This window comes from Leuresthes tenuis, unplaced genomic scaffold (genome assembly GCF_036924035.1).
Source record: "Leuresthes tenuis unplaced genomic scaffold, fLeuTen1.0.hap1 SCAF_23, whole genome shotgun sequence".
Classification (NCBI taxonomy): Eukaryota; Metazoa; Chordata; class Actinopteri; order Atheriniformes; family Atherinopsidae; genus Leuresthes; species Leuresthes tenuis.
In genome coordinates, this window is record NW_027325377.1 from 18,860,093 (window position 1) to 18,887,363 (window position 27,271).

The 27,271-nt window shown below is 37.8% G+C and overlaps 1 protein-coding gene across 1 annotated transcript in view; it reads right to left on the reverse strand.

Annotated features, from left to right (window-relative positions):
- Positions 1-27,271, reverse strand: part of cacna2d1a (calcium channel, voltage-dependent, alpha 2/delta subunit 1a) — a 99,706-nt gene that overhangs the window by 41,096 nt on the left and 31,339 nt on the right. Inside the window, exons 4-9 of the mRNA XM_072377758.1 lie at positions 17,479-17,538; positions 13,968-14,003; positions 13,244-13,397; positions 2,387-2,518; positions 1,513-1,582; positions 834-884 (exon numbers count right to left, since the gene is read on the reverse strand). Coding sequence (XP_072233859.1) covers positions 834-884; positions 1,513-1,582; positions 2,387-2,518; positions 13,244-13,397; positions 13,968-14,003; positions 17,479-17,538 — 503 coding nt within the window. The remainder of the gene's footprint in view (positions 1-833; positions 885-1,512; positions 1,583-2,386; positions 2,519-13,243; positions 13,398-13,967; positions 14,004-17,478; positions 17,539-27,271) is intronic.

Genomic DNA, 27,271 nt, shown 5'->3' on the forward strand with positions numbered 1-27,271 from the left:
TCGTAAAAAACACCAAACATGAAGTCAGTTTGGCATATTTAAAGCCGTATTTAAAGTCCACAGGTGAAAATGTGGAAAAAAGAGACATAAACATCAAGATATCAAATCATGTGACTATACTTTATGTTTTGTACATTAAGAAAAATGCTATCATCTTTTTTCTTTTTTGTAACATGAACCGAGTGTCATCCCTGTGTCAAACTGTGAATATATAAAAAGTACATGAATATATCAACATCCAGACTTGATTTCTTTAATAATACTACATATTGTGTGTCACTGCTAAAATGAGAGTGAGCTTTGTGATTTTGACTTCTGGTTTTCTCCTTCCAGGTACATCAAATGCAGCATTACTCTGCATCAAACAGGAGGTAGGCCCAAGTTTGTGTGTAACAAAGTCTGCCTTTAATTTAATTAATTAAAAAAAAGAAATGCATTCCAATCCAAGGTTAAATCTAAAATGTAACCATGAAACCAACTAAAAACGTAACTCAAGTTAAAAAGGGGTTTTCCAAAAATATGCTGCAGGGTTCTATAATCTGATCACTGAACTACTGTCATTACAGTTAATGCTGCTGAATTCTTCATGAACATCTCATCTATTCCAAACACATTTTTTCAAATGCATGAATAACAGTAGGAGACAATGAGACTATAAATAATGAGATGGCTCAGTGCACAGGTTTCTTTTTGTTACTCAGTGTCACACATGAACACAGCACAGCAGCGCCCAGCAGGATAAGGACAGTCAGAGTGTTAGCATGAGGACCTCCTGGCGCATAAAAGAAAATAAAATCTGACTGTAATGGATGAATCATAAGGTCGCCACTCACGCATCCACCAGGATCAGCATGTCCTTGGGTGACGCTGCCCCCTGAATGTACCTGGTGAGTAATATAAGACACGCATACACAGGTTGAACATGTTGAGTACAGAGGAGGAGGGCACACAAAAGACAGACATTTATTCCTAAAGCAGGAGTGTATATTCAAATAATTTCTGCATAACACACTGAGCCATATAATTTTTTTTAATATCTCCACATTCTCCACAGTCCCTCATATCTTTAATAAACAGACAGGAGTATGTCTCCATTTAGAGTAAGAGTACTCAATAGTTGTTGGTGTGTTTGTGAACCTAATGACATTTAATAAAATTAATAAAACAATATTGGTGGCATCCAGAAAGATTGTATTCTTTTTTCAAAGACTAATGAAGCTTTTGTGTCGGTACCCTTTGATTTGCAGTTGCTTAATTATCACAGACAGAAATGATCACAGTGTTTGTTGGAGTGGTTTCAGCTTTAGCCAGAGACCTAGATTTAAACTGGATGCCTTTGAAGATGCAAGTACAATTAAGTTTTTTGTAGTCACGTACTCCAAATGATAACAGCTAAGTAGCCTGAATGGTCCATATACTGCATGTTTGCCTTTGACAAACACCAGATACATAACTGACATTCAGATGATAAGACACAAAACCTAGCATTCTATTCTGAGCACCTTTACTCACCACGGTCGTCTGCGCACGTCATAAAGATCAATCTTGTCGGGTGAATTGCTTGTGTCCATCCAAGGCGAGGCTGGAATTTGGCAGAAAGATATGTGTTTGTATCACATTAAACTTGGGTCTGTGGATGTATTTTATAACATCTTACGCCGTGAGGGAGTTGAGATTGGCTGCATTTGACTTTATCATATCAATCATTTTGAAAATTAAAGGAATAACTTTTTTATGAAATATTCACACTTCCAAAAGCCCAAGATGGTGACAGCTACTAGAATTTCTGAATCTGAGGCATCAAAAAAGCAGTCCACATACCCATGGGTCATCTTTTAGACGTAGTCCATGATTTGTACTTAAATTGTAAACTTAAGGGGCTCAAAAAGGCTAGTTAGAAGTGTGAATACCAATGAATTTGCTTAGGAGTACAGATATGTACTTGATATAAATCATTCTGATTGTAAAATTTACTTTTCAAAAAGTATAAAAGATATCTGACTAATATTTGTAACTTTAAAATCAACTTTTTGTCGAAGTCTTGCCTAGTTTAATTGGACAGAACAATAATCTCTATTGTATATATGTATACACACAATTTTGTTATTAACTCTGTTTCACCAAAGCACTTCTTGGCATGTACAGGGTCTAAGGTTCAAACCCCATAATTAGTTGACCACCTGCTCTACCATCTGAACAAATGCCGTCATACATGAATACGGTCATGACCCCATTAATATATTTGATTCTGAATCATGATTCATGACCTTAGAAGGAGCTGTGACAAATTCAGCTAACAGCAACATCGGGCAGATTTACAGACTCAGAAAAGTCTGTAAGTGTCTGCATGCATCAGTCCACAATACAGTAAGCTGCACTGAAGTACCTGGGAAGTACCGAGCCATTCCGGTAGCAGAGCCAAACACCTGCCAGAGCAGTGAAGGATCTTCCTCTTTGTTTTTCCGGAAAACATCCTCCAAGGCTGCTGTCCAATTTAGCTCATTCAAAATGATGGTGGCTGGAACACACACACAGACACGCACACACACACACAGACAGATGAGTCATTTGTGGAGACAGAAAAAAAGATGTCAGGGATTTCAAGAGACCACTTACTCTGAAAAAGCAATTCTGTAAAAGAGGATATATCCATAAAGGAATATGACAAACACACACACAAACATAAATTTAGCCGATTCGACTTCTGACATTGATTTCTGAGAACTAACCCTCTAGCACATATTGAAAGTGACATCAGTTTGCTATTTGTTTGACAAAATCTACTAGCTTTCATGCTATAAAACACATCAAATTCTACAACAGAAAAAAGTGACCAAACACAATCAATGAAGTGGATTTGAAAACTTGAAAAATAACAAAACAAAATGTAGTGACCAGATTTTGGCGTAACAATAAATAAAATCTACAGGGTACTCAATAGCCAAACATAAACTATGTTTTTTTTATTCTTGACTTTTATTACCAGCAGAAGTTCTTAATGGCTTATTGTGAACTACTTTTATCCAACCAGTTTCCCAGTGAATTGCCTGGAAGAACAGTCTGGTTGTCAATGTATGTTGGGCATTGGTACTATGATGTAATATTCCTCTGGAGACTGGGAGGCATTTTATTTACTGTGGTATATCCACAGGTTTTTCAGAAGACACCCACAAATATCACCTCACCATCCCTTCTGCACCTACGCAACCCCATAGCATGCAACGTCCACCTCCGTGCTTCATGCTTGGGTCATTGGTAGCTTTGGCAAGGTTAACACCAAACATGTTAGACTCCTAATCTCACCTGACAAAAGGTTGTGCTCCCTTCACAAAGAATATGTACATGTTATTTTGAAAAGTTTAATCTAGCAATTTTAACAACTACAAATATCATTCAAATAAAGTGGAAGAGGCACCAAAATCAATAATAGCGAGTAAACACATGTAAAACAACAAACATCTGCTCTGCATATTAGCATATCAAGCAGATTTTTTTCCATTATGACTTCTATCTTTTCCACAGCAGAGCAAAGCTAAAGGACCAACAACAGCACAGCCAAAACTAAGAGCCGCCCACGGCTTAGATTGTTCAACATATTCCATACAAGTCATCCAAGTGGAGAAAAATGGTATAAATCTATATAATATAATATATTCATATGTTATATATATTGACATGCGACTGCTACACCCCGATGCAGAGAGCTCGCAGAAATATGTTAAGAGAATTTAGGAGTAGACGAACAAAAAGAATTACACCTTCCTCACCTCACAACCATTCTTTCTACCATGGCTCTATTTCCATGCATCAAAGCTACAGATGAAGTTTAGGCCAAGTTTAGGCCAATGGCTCCCTGTGGTATTGTGGAGAAAAGTGTGCACCAATGATTAGTGGTGACAATTTGTTCAGGCTTGATCTCCCTGCTTCCCGGAGATGGCTCTTAATGGATTAGTTCTACTGGCTTCTGTGACATCACTAACAGGAAGTCTCAGCATAGCACAACCTCACACAAGAAAAACTGATATGTTTCCCTTCATACTGGAGAGTGACATTTAGAGAAAACGAGCACTTAAAGTGACCCCCCCACCCCCATAAAAGAAGTCAATGTAATGACTGTACAAATACATGACTTGTGTGTGTGTGTGAAAACACGACAGACATACAGAGTATGTTTCTGTTTCTTTTGAGTAGAATTGGCAAACCCATTAGAGTCTCTCATGGGAATTTGAAAGTAGACATCCATAACACACACACACACACACGCACACACAAACACACATGCACCAGTAATGAGTCCTGAGCTACAATGTTGAGGAAAAGCATCTGATCACTGGAACAAATCACAGTTCGAGTGTAAACAAATCCATCTGTGAGGTGATGCGTCTGTTGCTTGCTCGAGGTCACCGTGACGAGAGGAAGAAATGAGAGGTGTCACTGAAGCGATCCAAGCTCTGGTTAGCCTGATTTGTCAGCTGTGGCATCATTTCCTGAGGTCCCTTAGGGGGCAAAGAATGTGTTTGATGTTTGCATACATAAGGACAGGCATGGATCAGTGTCTTAAAGAAAATATGGCTCATAGCACACATTTATGTCCTCTTGGAGTTGAAGAAATATGTACAAAAAAACCATCCATCCATCCAGTTTCAATGCCCGTTTAATTAACTCAGGGTCGTGGGGGGGTGTACACCCTGGACAGGTCACCAGTCCATTATAGGGGCACAGAGAGACAAACAACCATCCATACTCACACTCCTATGGACAATTTGGTCACCAATTAACCTAACATGCTTGTTTTTGGGTGGTGAGAGGAAGCCAGAGTATCTAGAAAGAACCCATGCATACACGGGTTGAACATGCTAACTCCACACAGAAATGGCCCAGCTGGGATTTAAACCAGGAACCCTCTTGCTGTGACGCGACAGTACTACAAACAAACATTAAAATAATATTTGTTCATTTTTGCATTTTCTATAGTTTCTATTCTATGTTTTCTGTAGCAAGATGACATTAAATAAATGACAATATAATCAGAGCACAGATTAAATTGATCAAATAAGGAGGTGAAGAAGTGAATTTATTCAGTTTGCTCCAAGCTGTGGGGTCTATAAAGGTGCAGAACATGGGAAAGTTCTATTGTGTTTTTTGATCTAATGCAAACATACATTTATTGTGTCAAAAATACAGGATAAAAATCAATTAAATATGCTTAGTCATGGTACAATTAAAAAAGAGAATAATCAATCTTCTTTCAGCAATCAAGGTGTGCCTGAAATAAAATGCATAGAAGAGTCTGATTTGTCACTGGCATGTGATTTCTCAATCAGACATATGAGGAACACGAGGAACACGAGGAGTGGCCAAAACGCCAGTTTGATACATTATAAAGAAGATAAATATAATAGATGGTGTCTGCAAAATAAAAAAGGCCTAATCAGAAAATAATTTCCATGGTAAAGAAAACAATCTTCATAACATTAAACCAAGTGAAGAACACTAAAAGAACACATCACAAGAGCAAATTCATGTTTTACCATAAGGTGCAAACCCATAAATCTCAAGAATAGAAAGGTCAGATCAGACGTTGCTCAAACCCATTTATGAAAACCAAAACCACAGCTGGAGCAGCCAATGAGAGCATTCCCAGGGGGGTGCTTAACAGCTGGGCCAGAATAAAAAAAAAAAAGAGAGAGAATAGAAATGCTTTGAAATGCTATCATTTTTTTTAATTTCCCCCACAGGGGACTAATAAAGTATTTTCTATTCTATTCTATTCTATCACGCCACTTAATCTGCTCAGTGTGAACACATTCTACTTTCTACATTTTTCAACAGGTTACAGTAGATTGGTAGCACCTGAAGCAGTTCCCCCTTCCAAATTGTCAAGGTGACAGAGACCAAACAGTCTAATGAGTAAAAGAAAAAAACCCTGTAATCTGCAAAAAGGTTTTAGAGGGCGACACAGCCTAGTGTATGAATACTAAGATATTTTACAAAAGGACAAACTGCCAGAGATTTCTAAAGAAATAGATTATGAGTCTTTATGGATATAATGAAATGTGACATTGTAAGACTGTAACTAAGAAAAAGTCAAATCGTCAGTCTTAGAATTTGTTAAAAAATTTAATTTGAAGAAGAAAAAAATCTATATGTGTGATAAATGTGAAGGTTAAATCTTTTTATCAAAAGTAATGTAGCCTTTGAGCAGGAAATAACTCAATCCCCTGCTATGAAAGATGGTGATCTCACCATTAGTGAAAAGGAATCTGACTCCTGGGAGAATAGGTAGTGTACATTGATAATATATGTAAATTCTTGTTCTTGCGATTAAGCAAAAAACCCACACATAATGTGCACTGATGGATTCTCCATGAAATATGATCAGAGGCTTCTGATATCAAAGAAGTACAAATGCCTATCAAGTTAATGTTTATTAGAAGTTAAATAATAGATTAAAGGTTTTTAAGAGACCTAAGAGACAGTAATAAAGTTTCAGAAACCAGAACAGTGGCTAGACAGTTGTGAAATAGAAGCCTTATTTAAAGTTAAATAAGTGAAGTACTAATGTAAAATACAGGAAAGTACGACTTCTACATAATTCATACAGTTTCTTCCAAATTGAAAGGAGGTGCGCTGGTATTGGACACAAAATTCGTTCCACTCCGACCCTGTCAGGAGCTCTAAAACAGCATTCTTTGGAGAGAGGAAATTATAACCTGCACCAGAAAAAGTAGGAAGAAACAGGTATGGACACAGCCTGGAGCAGTTCATGATGTAACGCGCACAGCATCCCACATTATGTAAAACCCTGAGAGCAGGGTAATGATGTGACACTGGGTGTTACAAAAGCTCCCAGATGACTTCTCAGGTGTGCAAGGATATATTGTCCTCCCACATCTAGCCAAATAGAAATACAAAAATATTGATTGGACAGATTTTCAGTGCACAAAAGAAAGCTGTGAAGCCAACCCCAGGCTTTCTCAAGATGAAGAGGAGGAATATTCTGCAATGGCCAAAAGTTAATCACCTATTGTCAACTTAACAAGGCTGCATTTAACTTGTTATTCTTTCAGATGATGATGGATTCAGAAAATAACCCTAGCCATCTCATAAATGAAGCAATTCAAATATAAAAAAAATCACAACAATTCAATTAAAAATATCAGATGGCCAACAAGGGAAGACGTGAGATAAAGAGATGCGTGAGTTATGGATCAAACAAACAAACAAAACAAACAGGATTCTGGCAGTGATTGATGTGGGTTTTGGCTGTGGGACACGATGAAGAAGGGGAGAGTAAGCTGCAGTGTCGTGCTGTGCCTTCTGGGTTTTCCTTATCATCAGCTAGCTGGTGGTTGACACTGCCTGTGCATTTTAAAGCAATTACACAGTGGGGAATGAAGTGGTAAGAACCTGCAATCATCATATCAGAAAGATCCCTCTCCTCAATGATACTTAAAACTTATCTTAGTTAACTTAAAACTGGAGGCTGAGTAAGCCTCAGTACATCCCTGTGTTAAAATGCCTAAATTTCCAGCATTAGGCAACATGTTTTCATCCTACTACAAAAATATTTTTTGGCTCCCTAACTTTCATGTTAAAAACAACTGTATAGGGGCTAGAACTGTATGCCCCTCAGAAACTGAATGCTATTAAGGCAAACCAACATGACATTGTTGTGGCTACATTAAACATTTCTATCAATGACTTAAACATGGGCATCATTGTAGCTTAAGTAATGTGTGGGCCACTAGATCACATGTTGAATGCAATTACAATAAGTATGTCTGAAAACAACACAAGGACATGAAATACTCTAATAGCTCTTGTGACCTAAAGGAATGGACGAAGTTGCCGGTCATCAGCACAGACACAAGCTTGACTGAGATCTTTACTTCTGTGGTAGAGCTGAGAAAAGCCCTTTTAGTATTCTCCACTACTCGAGAACAAGAGTGTCTCCTTCCGTTCTTTGACGTTTTATGGAGGGTGAAATTGGATTAATAGAAATAAGCTGTCAGGGAACTTGCTCATATCCAAAGTGAACTCCATTCAGAAGAGTAGAACATTATGGGAAGGCATCCAACTTGTCTCAAGGACGCAGGTCGCAGACATAAAGACAGCGAAAACAAGATAAGAAAGGAAGGAGGGAGGGACAAAGATGGAGATGAGTACAGAGTTTGGCTTCCAGCTGTAAATGAAACAGGATGCGTATAAAGTGGCACAGGAGTGCAAAAAGAAAAGGAAATCCATTTACATGCTGTGAGCTTTGCCAAAAGGACTGTAACTATAATACAAATACACACACTCAGTGTCACAGTATCTCAGCACGTCACAGTGTATGCGCATCTCGGGGTGACAGGTGCCACACAGCGTTGATGCAAACGGGCATCAGACAAGACTCAGCTCTCCTGCCAAGGCTGGGATGCTCTCCTCTCATCCCCTCTCATCGCATCCCTGCCAGTCTGCCTAATGATGGAGAATACACGCATATGCAGCCACGAGATTCATACAAAGTGCAGTAGGTGTATGTGATGTGACACACACACTTCGACTCTCACACCCAAATTTTTCTTGCTCCCCCTCTTATTCGAACACATTCACGCACACGAAAAGACTGATTTGTCACTGGCATGTGTGGACACACTCAAACACGATAATGAATCCCAGTCTGACCACCCACACTGGATCAGCAGGGGAGAATAAATTCCAATCATGCGGGGGAGAAAGACAGTAGCACATTTGTCTCCACAAAGCACACTATTATTATGCTTAATAAAGTAAAGCCAGCAATGAGGGAAAAGAGAGTGGATTGATTGAGGTTGGGGTGAAAGGGCAAACAAAAGATGAAAATGGGGAATGGGAGCAGAAAGTGAAGGGCAATGGAAACAGAGCAAGCATCACATATCAGTGGAGAAGAAGGCAGGGAAAAGGAAAAGAACGAAAGGACAATTAGTACTGCAGGGGTTATAGAGAAAGTCTGTCACAGTTAAAGACGTGGATGATGAATCTCTCCTTCAGCCTCACTAAAAGCCACAAGGATGTCTGCCTTGTCTGCACAAAGTCCTCTAATCAAGTTACAACTCCCTCCTCCTGAATGACAAGACAGAACACCAGGGTGTGTCTGATTCTACCCATATATGTACACACACACACACACACACACACACACACACACAAAGACACTTAGTTACACATTGCCATGGCAACTCCAATGGTGCTGGCCAGCTGGAGAGTCAGCCTGTTCTTTTAGAGAGTGAGTAAGAGAAACAACACCAGCACCACTTCACGACTGCATTAACTACAACTCCACCCAGACTCCCCCTGAGTAAAATCTGGAGTATAGCAATTAGCTTACTCAACATGTGCGCACAGTAAGAGCACAACTGCAGCCAGAAGGTAATCAACTTAGCTAAAAAGAGAAGGCTGGAAACAGGAGGAAGCAGCTAACGTGGTTCCATATTAAGCTGAAGAAAAATGAATAAATAAAAAATAAAGAGTATATCAAGACTATTGAATTTCAGTAATACATACATAAATGCGTCATATTACATCTATCATAAATATGAAACTGTACAATATGGAAATGTGTGCTACCAGCAAGTGGTTTCCAAAACATCTCAGTGTGGAAAGTTCAAAGCCTGTAAAGAAACGCATAGCAGCACCTAAGACACTCTGAGGAACAATCATCTATGAGCAGATATCAGTTTATAGAGATGACATCAGAAGACCCTTAACAATTCTGTTGTTAGCAATGTAAGATGCTATTAAGTTTTCATTACAAATCTGATCATTTCAGTAGAGGATTCTGTGGAAGTCCTCTCACAAACCATGTACTTTCCTCTTACTGGCCATGTCTTGAATTTTGTTATTGTTCTGTTACCTCTTCTGTCTCCATCTGTCAGTAACTATATACTTAACTCTTTATGCAAGCCCTGTTTTTTAACGCTGATATACCTTATTCATCAAACTTCACTGTTCCTTCAAAGTTTTATTTTCTTCTTTTTTGCCAGAGTTGCAAATTAAAACTGATGAGAATAGATGAAAGCTATAAGGTCCTCAGAGGCTCAGAAGCCTTTAAGAAAGAACACTGAATAAGTTGGGTGGGTGAATTTCTACACACATTTTTAGTGCTACTGTACTAGCTAAAACCTTGCAACTGTTGCTATAATTTGATTGAGGTTTTGCTTTACTGGCAAGAAAGTAACAAAATGGAAAAATATATGGATTTTGTCAAACTTCAGGAACAGACTTAGTCATGTACCTGATCTACAAACCGGTGACTTTGGTGCTTAAACAATTCAATATGAAATGCAATCATGAGACCAAAACCAAATCCCAAAACAACAATCAGTCTTCAAATACTGCAAAAAGTTATAAAGACAAGTTATTTTGACATGTTGAAAGAGAGAAAAAAAGAAAGAAAGAAAGAAAAGAAAGAAAGAAAGAAAGAAAGAAAGAAAGAAAGAAAGAAAGAAAGAAAGAAAGAAAGAAAGAAAGAAAGAAAGAAAGAAAGAAAGAAAGAAAGAAAGAAAGAAAGAAAGAAAGAAAGAAAGAAAGAAAGAAAGAAAGAAAGAAAGAAAGAAAGAAAGAAAGAAAGAAAGAAAGAAAGAAAGAAAGAAAGAAAGAAAGAAAGAAAGAAAGAAAGAAAGAAAGAAAGAAAGAAAGAAAGAAAGAAAGAAGAAAGAAAGAAAGAAAGAAAGAGCGGTAGAGATACACTGATGAATCACACCAGGAACAACCCCTTCCTGCATAGCCCTAACCCACCCTAAGCCCTTTCATCATTATAACTGCTGCTTGTAAAAATAACTAAGTGCATTTGGCCATTTGGCAATGACAAAATGTCTGAACAGTCAGAGGCCTCAGAGGCCCGTCACTGCACATTTATAGTTCAGCTTATGTGGAGTGACTCGCTGTATAAGGACATTAAAGTCATGTGACTGACTCCACTGCATTTAGCAGACCCAGTGTAAAGACCAAGATCACTGAAATGCAGCCAAACAGGGTTTTACCTCTTTCTATATGCTTGATTATTAGAAAACTATTCATCTGCTCTGTTGCTGCTGCATTTGCATGCAGTTAAATGAAGCGCGTAACTTGAAATCATTCCACGGTCGCAATAGTGTCATGTTAAGCAGTGTGAGTGACCAACAGTGAAATGTTACTATAAAAGGCTTCTCAGGCTGTGCAGATATTGCATTTCTTTGATATTAATATAGATCCACTGGTCTCATCACAGGCTCCGCTGCATGTTGTACATGGTCTTCATTTTCTGAGGCTGTGCCTGTGTCTTCCTGTTGTGAAATCAATACAAAGTGTGTTTGTAGATGTGAATAAGACTATCCCCAAGGAGGGGCATGACTTGTGTGTGGAGTGTGTCTTTTGGAGTGTGTGTTTCGCTGTGCGTGTGTTTGTTTATTCAGACATTTCTACACCACACTTGTATTTTCAGTGTCCTTGCATTGTACTTATCAGTGTCCTAAAATAAGAGACCAATAACCTCAAGGACATGTCTCTGTGTGTGTGTGTGTGTGCATGACTGTATTTACACAGTCATACTCTGTTTAGCTTTTCCAAGAGAGCTTGTGCTTAACAAATTTCTGTTCCCAGATCAATTGTAAAAGAAGAGACCATATGTTTGAGTAAATGTCAAGTCAGCAAAGATTACAATCTCTGAGACCACATTTTTATTCAGCACAGGGAACTAAATCAAAAGCCTTTCACACACTCAAATATATGAACATGTATGGCATCCACAAATCCATGTACTTTGCATTTGAAAGCAAGTAATTTCCTTGAGGTTTATATGTTATTTTCTTTCATCAAACATTTAAGCCTGAAATATTTCAATTGAAACAAAAATTCCAAACATCTGCAGTTGTAGAAGCATTTAACAGTAGATTATTGTGAGTCAAACTGAGTTTGGTAAGTGGTATGTCCCAGTTATTTTCCTGCCTCATGAACTTTACTTGACAAAACAGAACCATTATTCTACAAAGAATACGCAGTAAAAGCAACGTGAAAATTGATACTTGACCTCATGATGGTGCTGATGGACAAGTTAAGGGATCATATTTGCAAAGAATCATATATATTTTTTTCCCTTTAGGAACTATGATTACCAGCACATAATTAAAAAAACAATCCAGACAACATTTGCTGGGATATTTCGATGTGAAACAGTGGTGCACAAACCAACAAACAAATAAATGTCAGTGTCGATATTACCGGTACATAAGAGTAACAAAGGAGCTTCATCCATGAACAAAGCATCCATAAAAAGACTGGATCATTGCTGGAAGTGCTAATATTATGTTGAAATGTTAAGAAAGATTGGTGGTGTCAGTGATGGATGTGAGAGAAAGTAACAGCTGGTGATCAGGATAAAGAGGGGGCTCGAGTGTGCTGACCACTGGATAGTTGGTTTTTGGGCTATATATAGAATAGAATGGCTTAGGCTTGGTGTAGGACTGTCTACATGGCAGACACTGCTGGTGGGCTGGGCTTCAGGTCATAAAAGTGTACTGTAGATAGAAAAATAGTGGTGACAGGGGCAGAGACAAAAAGCAGGGAAGGGAGTGGGGCTTGCTATGTACACTTAAGCCCAAAATTACTCGTACTCATGCCAAATTTTGACTGACAGCAAAATCTTACTTGACCAAAAGGTCTCTATATATTAAAACATGTATATGTTTGCTTTGAGAATTGTTAATCATAATGGCCTTGTGAAGTAATATTTGAACCACATAGGGTTCAGTCTGCTAAAACAATACATTCAACCAAAGCAGTCAAGAAATGGTAAACGGAAAATGTTACAATTATGGAGCGACTCATCCATAGTCCACACCGGATACTAATCCTCCTCGATAACCTATGGAGGGAACTTAAGCAGAGAGCGATGGCAAGGAAAACTTTAAGACATTTAACTACTGTGATGGCAAAAAATAAGGTTTTAAAATTGATAACTGACCAAGGATAAAAGCGATTTCGGACATAGAAATTTTCTTGAAATTGTAAAAACAAAACCAAACATACAGTATTTTAAGAGAAAATATCATTATCATCTCTTTCCTTCATTTCTCACTTATTTGCATAATTTCCTGTCAGTCAGTTACTATCGCTCAAAATTTGGCACAAGTCTAAATTACTTTGTGCTTAGCTGTATATAGATAATAGAAATATAGATTATATGATGTGAGAGTGTATGACTGTGGTTTTCATTGATGAATGTGTCTGTGAGTCTACTTACAGCCTTCATATATATCAGTAGGAATATGGACTGCAGTGGTGTTGTAGGAGACAAGTCGTTGGAAGTCTGGGTCTATTTCGAAATCATCTGGAATGTATCTGTTCTTCTTCTCCTCTTTATCTTCTTGTCTGTTCTGTGCTTCTGTCTGATTTTGCTGAGAAAAAGAAAAATAATTTTCAAAATCAGTACCTCCAATTATATATCATCCTTTAAAACATTTCTAGCTTTAGAAACATATGGAAATGTGTTATAAACCTCCTGGTTAGAAATGTGAATACAGTAAAAATGCGTCAGTGTCAGTGGTGACTGCTGAATGAAATGTCATCCGTGACAGATAAAACTTAAGAATTTGAGCATAGATTTTAGACCATAGCAGGCATAGAGAAGAAGTAAGAGACAGAGGGGGATGCAGTTGTTGGTCAAATTCAGGATGACATAAGTGTCCAGTGGCTCTGTGGTTCTCTGCTAACGAGATAATGATGATAAATTAGATGTTGATTCATGTTTATCATAACAGACAGGTGATGTCTATGTCTCACACATACGTGTTTAGAGTAAGTGACCCACAACATGCACTGACAGTCATTAACAAAAAATGAAAATAAAAATCTTATCGATAAAACCTATTAGAAGGTTGGTTGTCATGGTAATAATCTCTGTATGGCTGGATGAAGGATGCTTGTTAGAGTTTATCGGAGGATTAAGTTGGTCTGGTTGTACTTACTCCATCTTTGGCATTGTAGTAGACAATCTTACTGGCCTGTGAGAGATCAAAACAGAAACACGGAAAGATGAATAGATCAAATGTAGGACTGTTAATGAAAACATTTCATTAATATGAGTAAGACAAGGAGGGTGTTTCACCTGCTGTCTGTTGTTAAAACGTTTAAATGTTAGTATTACCAAAGTTAGCATAATAAATGGGTGCAGTAACCTTTAACCACCTGTAGTCTGAAGACCATAAGAATCACACTCAAAATTCAGCTATATTGTACTTCCAAAAGGCTAAAATACTGTATCTTCTTATTTTAATCCTTCATTTCAACATAATGAATAACCAAGATTATGTCCATTCTCAATAAGATATTGTAAGGAAATTATGTAATTTATGTTTAAACTGACTTAACATTGGACTGAAAAACAAATAAACAAACAAAAAAAACTGAGCAAACGAATAAGCACATTTACTGACTGTGAAATAGTTCAAGCTACTTTAAAAATGGCTTCAATCTAAATACAAATATAGATGAAAATATTGGGTGTCCAAAGTTACACCTGCAGCTGTGGACTATTAGTTTCGTATGCATTTAGTTTCTTGTTTTACTTATATTACAATGTAGAGACCTGTGTTTGATACTGAGCATCAGTGAAATAAATGGTGTTTTTTAGTTATACAAAGCTTCTTGTCAGTACACAGACTAGCAGGGTGCTAACAAGCTAGCCAAGCTGTCAACGAATGGATGCCCTGGAGCCACAGAGCTGTTTCACTGACTCTCACCACCTGCCTACCAACTCTGCAGCAACACACCAACAGGATAGCAAGTGCTTCCGATTCTGCTAACTCTTATGTTGGCTCAAATGGTTTGTCATTGGCAAAACAGTTGATTCGGCTAAGTACACAGAGTCAAGCACAAGCACCAGATCAACACCTCTAGCATTAGATCTACAACAATATACACACAAAAGAGCTGATAACAGGAAACTGCATCATGATATATTCTGCAAGGTCAGGTTATGTTCCAAGACTACAATGTTACCAAGTTCAGCATACTGATCCTATTCCTATAACCCTATCCCACGTTGTTTGAAGAGTCAACAGAACAAGAAGATGTGTTTTTTCAAGATCCCATTAGGTAATATAAGGTCTATTGTTCTTATTATGTGCCATTTAAATCTGGGGAACTGAGGATTTTGTGTACATGTGATTGAGTCATTTAACTGTAAACTATGTGCATCTTAAGAGGTGATGATCAATCAAAGAAAACAGATCACAACCTCAGGACAAGTTTACAGTGTGTGTGTGTGAGTGATAGAAAATGGAGAGATATAATGGATAGAAAGGATAGATATAATGTGTAAGTGCAGAACCCAATCACTTTGAGTAAGATCTATGTTTTATCAAATAAGAGGATGTTTGCTAATGTGCTGCAAACTGATCTCTACCAAGTGTAACTGGTCCATTTCTATATCTGTCAAAAACCAATGACTCATTTAATATGCAATCTACTGACTGACAACTCCAACTGAACTGGTGTTTTTATTTTCCTTTCAGTTGTCAGTGTTACAAGAAATGGACTTTTTATTCAGCTGAAAGTTTAAATGACTTGGAAAGCTTCACATTTAATGCAGAAACTGATCATCTTGACAAAAAGTGGACTTTTGAATTAATTGTATCTGCTGTGATTGATATCAGAGTCCAAAGGCTCTCCCAGCAGAGAGAGAGGGTGTCTTGTATGCAAAGGCTAGTTACTGTGGCAGCTGTTGAGGTGGCAGTGAGTGACACTAGTTAGGCCCCTCCTCTCCTGGCATGGTGGATTACTGAAAATTGCATAAAGAAAACTGGGAAAGGATTTTTTTTCCACTGATTATCAATCTCACATATTTTTTTTTAAGACATAGAGACAAAAGTTATTTTTCATGAAAGCTATAAAATTCCACTTGAAAGATCTACGATAGTTTTCTTTTTAAAACAAACCTTTTCACTGATAACATCTAAAGTGTAACAGAATATATCGAATCAGCACAAAAAAATGTAACGTAAACATGGATCTCATTACTAAATTGATCTCTTTAAAGCTCTCGGAACCAAAAAAGGTAAAAAAATCACAAGCTACACTGAGGAGACACATGCCAGTGTGGGGTTCTTATTTCAGCAGTCACATCATTTAAGTGTTTAAACTCAGCAGGGAGAGGTGCCCAGTAGTACTGGCCTAGTTATCAAAGGTGACAGAGAAAAGACGCATGCGCACAAACACATGTTGCCCTATAGAGATTTCTGTCTGCAAGTTAAAGTTAAGACTTCTGTCTACACGTCTCAGACTAACAAACACCCACCTACATACCTTGGATCTATCTGGCTCTATAAAATCAGTTCAGTGGAAGACCATTTAAATAAGAAGTTGGACTACTGATCTTTGGCTGATATATGGAATCAAGAGCAAAAATAGTTTTCCTGCAAAGTTAATTGAAGAAAAACTCCTGTGACACACAGGAGCAACAGATTTTGAGGTTTGCATAGAAACATATTTTCATATGTGACAACAGTTGTTTAAACCTTGAACTAGTGTATGTTGTACTGCATTGTGGAGTCTGACTGTTAAACAGTTTTCAATGATTTTCTGCTCCGGATTCCCAAAATCGAAGTTCCACACCACAATAGAGTCCTAGTAGAATAGGTATTTAAGGCAAGCAAAAGTCTTTAATCATTGGCTGAATGGTTAAATACATATTTTTCTGTGATTTGACGAACTCAGAACGCCTAATATTTTCTGCTTTACTATGATTTTAAAGTGAAACTTTAAAGGTTATTGATTGTAATTTGCGGCCAAATCTGGGTAGACACATTGGTGTTTACCTATGATTCCTATTTTCATGATGGAAATACATTTATATTGATTTGATTCAGTTATGGAATCCCAATTTCATAAAGAAAAAATGAATTATGTTTGACAGCAAACTCAGCATATTTAATTGTGGACACTTCAAATTGTCTCAAGAGACGCATCACTTTGAAGTACCTCCATCACTAAATATACACACAATATTTTGCCATTTGTTAAACAGCAGCAAGTTAATACCTTCACAGGTTGCATTTATAGGCTATAAAAGCCCAAAGAACCACTCAAATTGCAAGAAATCAGGCACCATCATTTACCGAGTAAAGTATGTTCATATTATCAGCTGTAAGTTCCCATAAAATTGTTTGTTTATACTATGATTAATGGATAATATCAGAGAATGAATAGAGTGTGTGTTTGTATGTGTAAGTTAATTGTGATCATGCCTGATTGTTTGAGCCTTTTATCTAGACTAATGGAATTCAATATTTTCTGCAGTCATTAAAATACTATTGTCACTGTAATGAGATTTGCAAAGCAATTATTACAATCATATTGGCTCATAAATAACACGTCCCTCCGCCTGCTCTACATATGGAGTTCACGACACCACTTATTTCCATGTAACTCTGCCTCTGTTAATGAACATATCAGATCGTGCAATGGCCGCTCACTCACATCACTGTCGTCCATCCACTCGTGTTCCTTTTGCAACTTTTCTGCTTCTGATGCCAGCCTCTGAAAGAAGAGGAGAGCAGAAGGAGTGAGGAATATAGATAGTAAGAGCATGTTTGATATTTTCAAAATAAAAATACATTATACCACGTTAACATCATACATTCACAGATTTGCAAAAAAACAAAAATATAAATCTCTGTACAAACTGATCTTACAAACAAACATATCAGGAAATATGGATAGCTAAATATAAGAGCTGAAGTCCTGAGATCTGACCCAAAGGCAGGAAGTTGGTGATGCATGAGCACCAAGTTCAAGGGAAAATACCTAATTTCCTCTTGGTGCCTGAAGGCATGAATTAGGACTAGTGGTGACACATTGTTGCACTAAAATTAGACACCCACCTATTCCATCTTTTCCCAGATACTAATGACTGGGTTAATGGGTTTATAATGGGCCCAGTTTTTAATCTGTACCTGGTCTAGAAATGTACTGTACTATTAATTTCCCTGGGGAAATATCAAACACAGCTCTTCCTCCTTATGTGAGCAACACTGAGGGTTTCAAGTCACACAGAAAGAGAGAAAATCTGATGGGAGCAAATTAGTAAAATAATTTATGAAATGAGATCGGGAGGGGGTTGATTAAATCAATTATTGAATTAATTTTGCTTTCAAATTAACAAAAAAAGACCAAAGAAACAAAGATCAAAGAAGCAGACCTAGGTCCAACTGGGATTCGCATGCTTGGATATTAGTTGCCATGTTTGCTCTCAAAGTGAGATCTGTCTCAAAATGAACAGCTGTTCATTTTCCTTTGTTGAGTGTACCAACTTTGGACACTCTACTAAAAAAACCATAATCTTACAATAAGATAAAGTGCACACATTTTATCTAATCAAATAATCAGAAATAAATAAGTCTGATGGAGATCAAACAGATTGGAAGAGGCCTTAAATTAGAAATAAATAAATCAACTTCAAACTCCTTCAGTTGACATAAGATAATCTTTGTAGGCAGCAAATACATCCGTTTACCTTGAAAACTATGTTGAGATCCTTAGCATTTAGTCCACAAAATAGGCATTTCCACACTAACAGAGCCAGTGTTTTTCAGCTTCTTTATCTTTATCACTCAGTGGCTTATTAGTAAGCATTGAGCCAATTGATAATGCAGATGTATCTCCTCACACCTCACAGAGTTGGCTTGAGATCAATCGTTATGTCTCTATAGTATCTCATAATGCATGCTTGAGTCTGATAGTCTTGTTGTCTCAAAACTAGGTTACCTCAAAAGCCTCTCAGTTGTGTTTCTTTCCAGGGAAACTTAGCAGCAGCTTTAACATGTACAGTTTACATTGGAACAAAGGTTAAATGGAGGTTTAGCTGTATATGTGCGGTTACTGTGGGTCACGAAAGCTCCTATCTGTGCAACATAAGGGGAGAAAAAGATGACTGGGTCAAATTGAAATTACCTCTCTGGCATGTGTTTTCCAAGTGGACAACATACCCACTGTATATATATACATTTTCACACAGAATCATAGAAGCATTTATACTTTTTTTGAAGTATATATGTGTTGACAGTTGGGGTCATGGTGGTCTTTTTACTGCACATTTCTAAGCACACAACGCCTTTGCAATTTTACATGCCAGTGGCCACCAAGCTGCATCAACTTAATGGGAATACACAGACAGCTTCCTGTCAGTACGTTACTGATGGAAAAAAAATAAATGGTTTGTGTGTTGTTGATGTGGTCACAAACCCATACAGGTTCATTTACTGTGGAGGCCCTCCAATTTCAGTTCCAAACATCGAAAAGAGAATGAAATATGATAAGAAGCCTGCAGGTTTGTGTGAATTTCAGAAGCTCATGCAAAAGCAATTTGCAAAGAATTTCCATCACATTTGCAGGTGAGTGAAGAAATTCTGCCAGTACATTTTTTTTCTGTCTACATCAACCTCGTTTTATCTGCACTTTTCACTCCTCTTGCTCACATGTTATTTAGCAAGCTGATACTGTTCAGTGTCAGTGAATATGCTTCATTTATGAAAATATTTCCCTTTATCATCAGTTATCCCATAACATCACATGACCATTTCCAAATGTAGACAGACAAATGTGCACAAATGAATTAAAGTGACATAATGTCTCTTGAAAGCAGAAATGCAAGAGATGCCTTTTGAAAGAGAAACATCATTAATCCAGCTTAAAGAAGATGAATTAAAAAACGATTAAGACAAATCCAAACTTGCACAGTAATTATCTCAACAATTTAAATTGCATGACAAAATACCGATGAAATACAGTGTAAGTAGTGTATCACATGTATTTTCACATAACACAATTTTTCTAGGTTCTAATCCTGCTGCAGGTTTTGGCCAATGCGAATCAATATTATGAAAAATTCTTGCAAGGATGGATATATCCAAAAACTACGATAACAGTGTTTTTGCATGGTGAGAGTAGGTGTAGTGGCCATGGATCAGGGTGACTGGAAAGAACCCGCTTCAAGTACTAACTCTGCAGTCATTAACTGCAGCTAGTGGGCAAAAAATGACCCTGTGAAGAAAAGAAAAAAAGCAGTGACTCCCAAAGATCACTCTGATGTAGCAGGCTTTAAGCAACAGGTGATCATTAACATCCAGAGTACAATTCAGGTTGGCCCATAAGAACAGGCTTCTGTCTTTAAGAGCCTCTCCTCACATCCTCAAGGAACTGATTCAGTGTCACACCTCTTTTCCCTTAAATCCACCCTTCTGTCGGAAAATTCCACTAAACTAAATTCTAATGGTGTACTTCAGCAATGCAATAAATTTAATTTTTTTTTATTTGTATTTTATAAAATACAATTGGCTCTACCTTTTCTGTTCCATTAATGCAGGAAGCACAGGGGGCCCCATCTGCAGGTGGGAGCTGCAGGTAATTTTCATGATTAATGCCTACCCCTTTACATTGTCTTTTGACCCACATCTCGACCTCTTGTATATTTTGGCACTTTCCACAGCCTCTGATTTCTTTCATCAGACTGACCATTATAACAACTAAACAAAAAATAAAATTCACTGCACATCCTTAAAGGACCATCAAACCACCTCTAGATGCACCTTTGCATCTTAATCTAAGTGGAGTGAGTACATGCCTTATGTACAGTTGTATGGTTACTACTGACTACTAAGCACTATGCACAGGCTATATATTTTTAGTAGTAGGCTACATTCCTACATTCCATTCCCAGCTACTGATGCAACCAGTGACAATCTGGCAGTGGTAACCACATGGCCAGAAGTGGCAAATGAGAAGGCAAGTGCTGGACCATTTGTTGATACTCCTGGAAAACATCATATCAACTCTGACATTTCATAATGATCTGCTGCTGTGATTACTAGCACGCCAAAGCTAACCGGATTATCTTTTGAGTTGGCTCAATGTCTTATTTTCTATTTGGCATCAGATGGAAATACGCTAATGTCATCTAATGTTCCCCTGGAGTGTCACTGCAGTCAGTGGCTGCTAACATACATTGACATTTATTACTTAAAGGTCTTATTCACAAAAGACATATTTGACTTCAGAGGAGTTTCCTGCTAAAATACCTGAAAATGACCATTTTCCCAGACTATTATAATTGGGCAGATTGTTTTGTGCAATTTTTATTTTTAAGTCAGTGTTTTTTGAGTGCTGCATCTCACTTGGTTTCTTTATTAGATGCACTATAATTTTAGTTTGCTTATTTAACCATGAAGTCCCATTTGTCTTAGTTGTCACTGCTGCATTAGGACCTACACAATCTAACATCTAACATCCAACTACCAATGTCACCATTTTTTTAAACTGATCCGATCTGTCGTTGCTTGAAGTTTGAGATCAAAGTGGGTTTTTTTCTTGCTGCAGAATGGAGAGGAACTTTTCTTATATGTCTTTAAATGGACTGCTTTGTGCACATTTTGATGGAATACAACTGTGATGAAATCCCTTCTCAGTGCTGTTCCAAAGGTTCCACACTGAGATATCAAGCAGACGAGGGAAGATTAGTCATGACAGTAGATGACTCTGAGTATTTGGATATGAAAATCTTTTTTTTTTTATCTAACCAAGGATCTTGTATCATATGTCTATTTAAAAAAAAACTAAATAAATACAACCATTTGAAATTTGGTTTTAAATTCAAGCTGTGATTATAATCATGAGTTGACCACCTATCTTCCTGACATGCAATAGAAACTGTGATAGAAACCGTGAGATGATATAAATGAGATGAATGTACAACATAACCTCAAAATTCAACTTGGTTAGGTGGCTCATCCACCTCCAACACACATCCAGACACTCACAGCCAGCTATGAGTGGATTGTTGGATATGGTAGGCTGTCGACCAAATCATGACAAGGCATGGGAGGATGAATTTTTCAAAAGTTAAAAAACATTAGTGCTTTCAGGGCATATATTTTATACAGCACAGTGCCAAACTCTTGAGCTAACCCTCATTTGTTAATATTTTACTGCCAAGAAACCAAACTTTCTTTCAATATTTTAAAGTGGTCCTAAGCAATAGTTCCCCAGGCTTTCTGTCTTAAAAAGTTTTCTTTAGACATTGGCTGCTTTTCACTCATTTTCAGTTAAATTCTTGATCATTTCTTGATCAGAGTTTTTTTTCCTTCTTCTTTTTTTGTCAAACCCCTTAAAACTCACCTGTGAAACATTTGCAGATTAAAAAAAGGACCACAGGGGGAAGACACTGTTCTGTTTATAACAGACAACTTCAAGAGCCAATTTTAAGTAGCATCTTTAAGCACTTTGTTACTAGAAGCCTATAACTTAACACATAATTAGTTCTGATTTCTTCTGCTGTGTTAATATGAAAAGAGCAAAGCTTACAGAGTTTGACAGGCATAGCACTATTTTAGCCCCAAGTTATTAGTAGAGAGCTAATAATTGGACAAGTGAGAACAACAAAAGCAGTGGCAGACGTAAAGTAGATTGACATTGTCTAAAATGTAATGTCTTTAGGAATGATTATAATGAAAAAAATAGAGCAATGATATGACGCAGAACCTGAGAGATGCATATGACCCTTTCAATTCATCCATCTACTGGCCACTGAAGCCTGATAAGAAATGGTCTCCGTGAATTGTTTTACTCTGTTCACTTGGTAATTTAACCTAAGGTAATTCCTCTGCAGGGAGAACATTATACATGACCTACTAACCCTGTCTTTGACTCCTCTCAGCCAATATTTACAGCAGTCAGGCTCAATTTCCAGCACCTGTACACACATAAGCGCACCTGCCCTCAAACACACACACTCACATATGTACAGAGGAACAGGCGCTCATTAATGAGGACTCAGTGGAAGATCAAGAGGTTCAGGTGTCAAAGGCCAGCAGCTGTTGCAGTTACTTCCACTTTATAGTTGCGCTTTTATGTTGATTCCACAGTATTAAAGCACAGAGTTTCCACAGACTATACACCTGGAATGCTAAATGAACACATATAATATGCAACACAAATTGCAAAAGTAAGTAATGAGTTTAACGCCTTAAGTAAAGACAGATAAAAAAATCACTCCAAAATATGTTCTTGATAATGAGCTGGCATTACAATTTATGATGTCAGCAAGCTGCTATGGAATGACTAATGAGAGCATATTGCTGAGTTACAGAATGGATAACGATGATGATCTATGCCTGGTTCATGCTGTGTAGTTTCATACCTGAGATTAAAGATGAAGCCCCTGGAGCTGGTTTGCCAGTCTCAACAGTAACATGCCCAGTTGAGTCTCCATACTCTTTATGTGATATGTTTGGTAAAGCAGCACATTGTCTGTTTAACTGTCAAACCTATTTAACATGTGCATCCATTACCGTGGACCTGTAACAGAATTTAAGGCTCACAGTCACATTTATTCCTAAATACACAAGTATTTAGAGAGAAAAGAAACAAAAGATAAATTGAGTTTTGCTACTCATAAAGAGCTTCAAGTGACTCTGTATCAGAGCCCTTATGCTGTAAAATTCCCTCTATACAGTCTATTCACAGGGTTGTCATCTGTTCGAGACAATTAAACATGTCCTCTGTACTACCTAAAATCTCCTACTGATGTCACAGATGTCCCTGTCTTTGGTTTTATTGCAATCATTTTCTTTGTTTGCACAAGTTTTCAGAAATTAATTGTTGAAACAGGGGCTTTCCAGGGACAAGTGACAGCTCTCACATTGTTATAATGCAAAAATGATTTGTGAAATTTGAGATGGAGTCTTTGCAAATGAGCGCAGGTGAAGTGCCTGAAAGGATAGATGGAGGGAGTAGTCGTAGCAAAAGGTAGATGAAATATAGGATTAATTAATGTGCATAAAATCACAGGCTCAGTCTCTCACACACATGCACAGAACAAATATCCCCCTACACTCCTTTTCTGTAAGCTAAAAACACTGGATTACAGATTCAACAGTGTGATTTTCTCTGTAAACACACCCACACGCACACACACTTTCCGACATACTCTACTGGCAGCCTGATTAGAGCATAGAGTCCTGCTACAACGAAACACACACACAAACACACCTGCCATCCCACTGATGTGTGGTAAGGCATGGGAGACCAGAGGAAACATGAGCATCTGCTGTTGTGACTGGCAGCACTTTAGTCAGATCTATCCTGCTCAGCCTGCAGGGAGTCATGAGGAAGGTGCTGAGAGAAAAAAGGAGAGAAATGGAGACCTGTATTTGCCCAAATTGCACAAACACACATTCACTCACCATTGCACCAGAAGGAAAACACCCATATAGTAAGTTCACATAGGACTTTGCTCATAAAGAGAGACAGTAACTTCCATCAACATGTCAGCTTCGCAGAGTGACTTGTTAGAGACTAGAGCTAGTTTTGAGCTCCACTGCTGTGCACTGGTTTGACAGCTCATCTCTTCTGCTACAAGCTGACTTCGCTCTCTACGCTGTGACTGGCTGCAAACAACTTCCAATTACAGCTGTACCCAGCTGCAGTGTTGACGTGGCAGCTCCATGTACCTAAATCCACACAGACATACTGTACAGTATAAGTTAACATAGTGTCACTTTCCATTTCCAACGAAAGCTTTCACAGACAAAAAAAAAAAAGTAGAAAAACAGTCCAAGAAACAATGCAAACTAATATCTTTCCTGTGGTGCGATGCACAGCAGCTACCATCTGTACCAGTGTGGGACTGAGCATCATCGCAGGTGCATGGTGGGGGGCTCTAATGAGCGATACATCAAATGTACACTCCTTCTTTGTATGCATACAGTACATCTGATAAGTTTCATGTAGGAAAACAGAGATGACAAACACAACGCTGAAGCAGCAGAGACACACTGGGAGAGTGACAGCTGGGCAGACAAAAGCAGCCAAACACACACACACACACACACACAGAGCGCAGGAAGTGATGAATAATGAGCCACTGCTAGAGCTTGTATGTATACACACGCACACAAACACACACTAAATTAACTTTTTCTTTAACATATAGATGTTAAATATTAACATTTCTTATCATCTTCAGCATTGAGCCACAATAAAAGCCATTATGTAACACTGGTTCTCCAATGGTTACTTGTGTAGACGTTGCTGGCTGTTTTATGGGAACACAAATGTAGAGCAGGAATTCAGCCACCTTGGCTCAAGGCACAGTGGCCTTCACTTTATCATAAATAGAGAACTGAAACTGGGATTCAGACCATTTTAACAACTAGTATTCTGCTATCAATAATCATTTGTTGGTTCAATGTACAACTATGACAAGTTCAGTAAATTAATCACAAAGCTGTCAGAAAGAAAATAAAGTTGTGGACATGATTCTCATGGACAGGATTTTGAGCTGCGACGGGGAAGTCGTGCTCTTTTAAGGTACCGATCTGGCACCACTGCCACCACTGGTCACCGAAGCACCTTGTGGCTGTGACATACTCTTGGAGTTGTAAATAAAGTGAGACTGGATTAAAGGAGGGGAAAAACCAAAGGAATAATCAAATAATTAGTACAAATATGGTAAGGAGCCAAGGGCGGAACCAATTTCAGTGACAGAAGCTATCAGTGATGTACCATTTCTTTATTGTAACTTCTCTTATCATCATTAAAATGTCTTCTTGCAGATTGTTTGTCATTTGGTTAGAAATACAGCTATTGAGAGAAGCCAGCAGAAGTAAAGAAAAGATGTCTTTCACATATCTCTCTCATGGGGGAAGGTACAGAGTTAACCCGGGGCTGACTGGAAGGATTTTTTTTTTTTCAGCTGGCCTGGGAGCAACTGGGGATCCCCCAGGAGGAACTTGAGGGAGTTGCTGCAGACAGTGAAATCTGGGCTTCTCTGCTCCCTTGCAGCTACTGTGACCTTGGAATGAACCAAGCCATGAGAAGCATGGCTGGATAAATAGAAAAGCACTATCTTTCCCACCAAAATGTAGTGAAGTGAAAGTGTGAAGTGGCATACAAGCAAAATATTCAAGTATAATACAAGTACCTTTCGTTATACCCATATATAACACGTAAGTGCAGTAAGTGACTTTTCACAACCAAAATAAAACTTTTGGAGATAACACTGGATTTCATTGAATAATAATTTTCTGATACTTTATGCAGCAAGAAATCACTTTTTCGGGATTAATAAACAACAATTATTATTAGAAATAATAATATATTTTTTTAAAACAGTCATTGTGTAGTTATTACTGTAGGCAGGTATGACCTCAAATCGCATTCTTTGTTGCAGAGGAGTTGAAGAGGCCTCTGACTGAACACATGTCACTGTTTGATCACCCTGCTGAGTGTGCTCAGTGTTGCCCATTATGTTGAGCAGCTTTTGCAACATTCTTCTTTGCATAATCAGCTCCAGAGCCAACTTTCTTCATCAGTTTGTTCAGTTTCTTTGAGTCACCAGATGGCTGCACATGACTGCAAAGAAAACTGCGCTCTTCACAGAGGAAAAAATTGAAGAATGCAAGCTTCCTCAAGACATAAGAGTCTGCTCTGTCCCTTCTTGTAGAAGGCCCCAGCAATGCATTCCCAGTACAGTTCATTCTAAACTGAACCTCAGAAAAGGTTATTCTAAGGTGAGTTTTAGAGAGATATTTAGCAGGTTTTCATTAAAGTCTTCTCTAGGCAAAAACAAACCCAGAGAAAAAACCCAGTGCTTGATTAATATTGAAAACTGTACACCAAAGTTATTAAAAAAAACTGGGGGTGACATTTGATCAATTGTATTTGTTCATTTCTATGTCTGTGTTTGCACCGAACAGACTGCTCAGTTCCAATATCCATAAATGTACAATGGCTCAGAAATAAAACACACAGAAGCAACAATAAGCATCAGTTTAATTGCCTAATGCGTTCTCCATAAATTTGCCCACAATCACATTTGATTATGAGCTACCATAGTAATGACGTCTTTTCATCTCAATCCTCACTTTGCAACTTGTCTGCAAATGAAGGAGGGGATATTTCCAGATCTCCAGACGACTCACTATATTAATCATACCCAGTAAGCTAGTTACTGTGAAAAGCCAACTCTTGCCAAGGATTCCATTACCATAAATTACCTGCCAATAATAATATAACAACTCCTTGGCATGAGACACTCAGAAAATGCATTATGTTTACTCTCCAATGTTAAGATAATAAATTTCACCAGATGTTTTTTTTAAATGCATCATTGTGGAAAATAGGAGCTCTAAGGAATACCATCAGAAAAAATCTAATAGGAATTCAATTAATTAAAGGAATTTATATTTGACTGCACTCGTGCAAAATAAACAAAGTA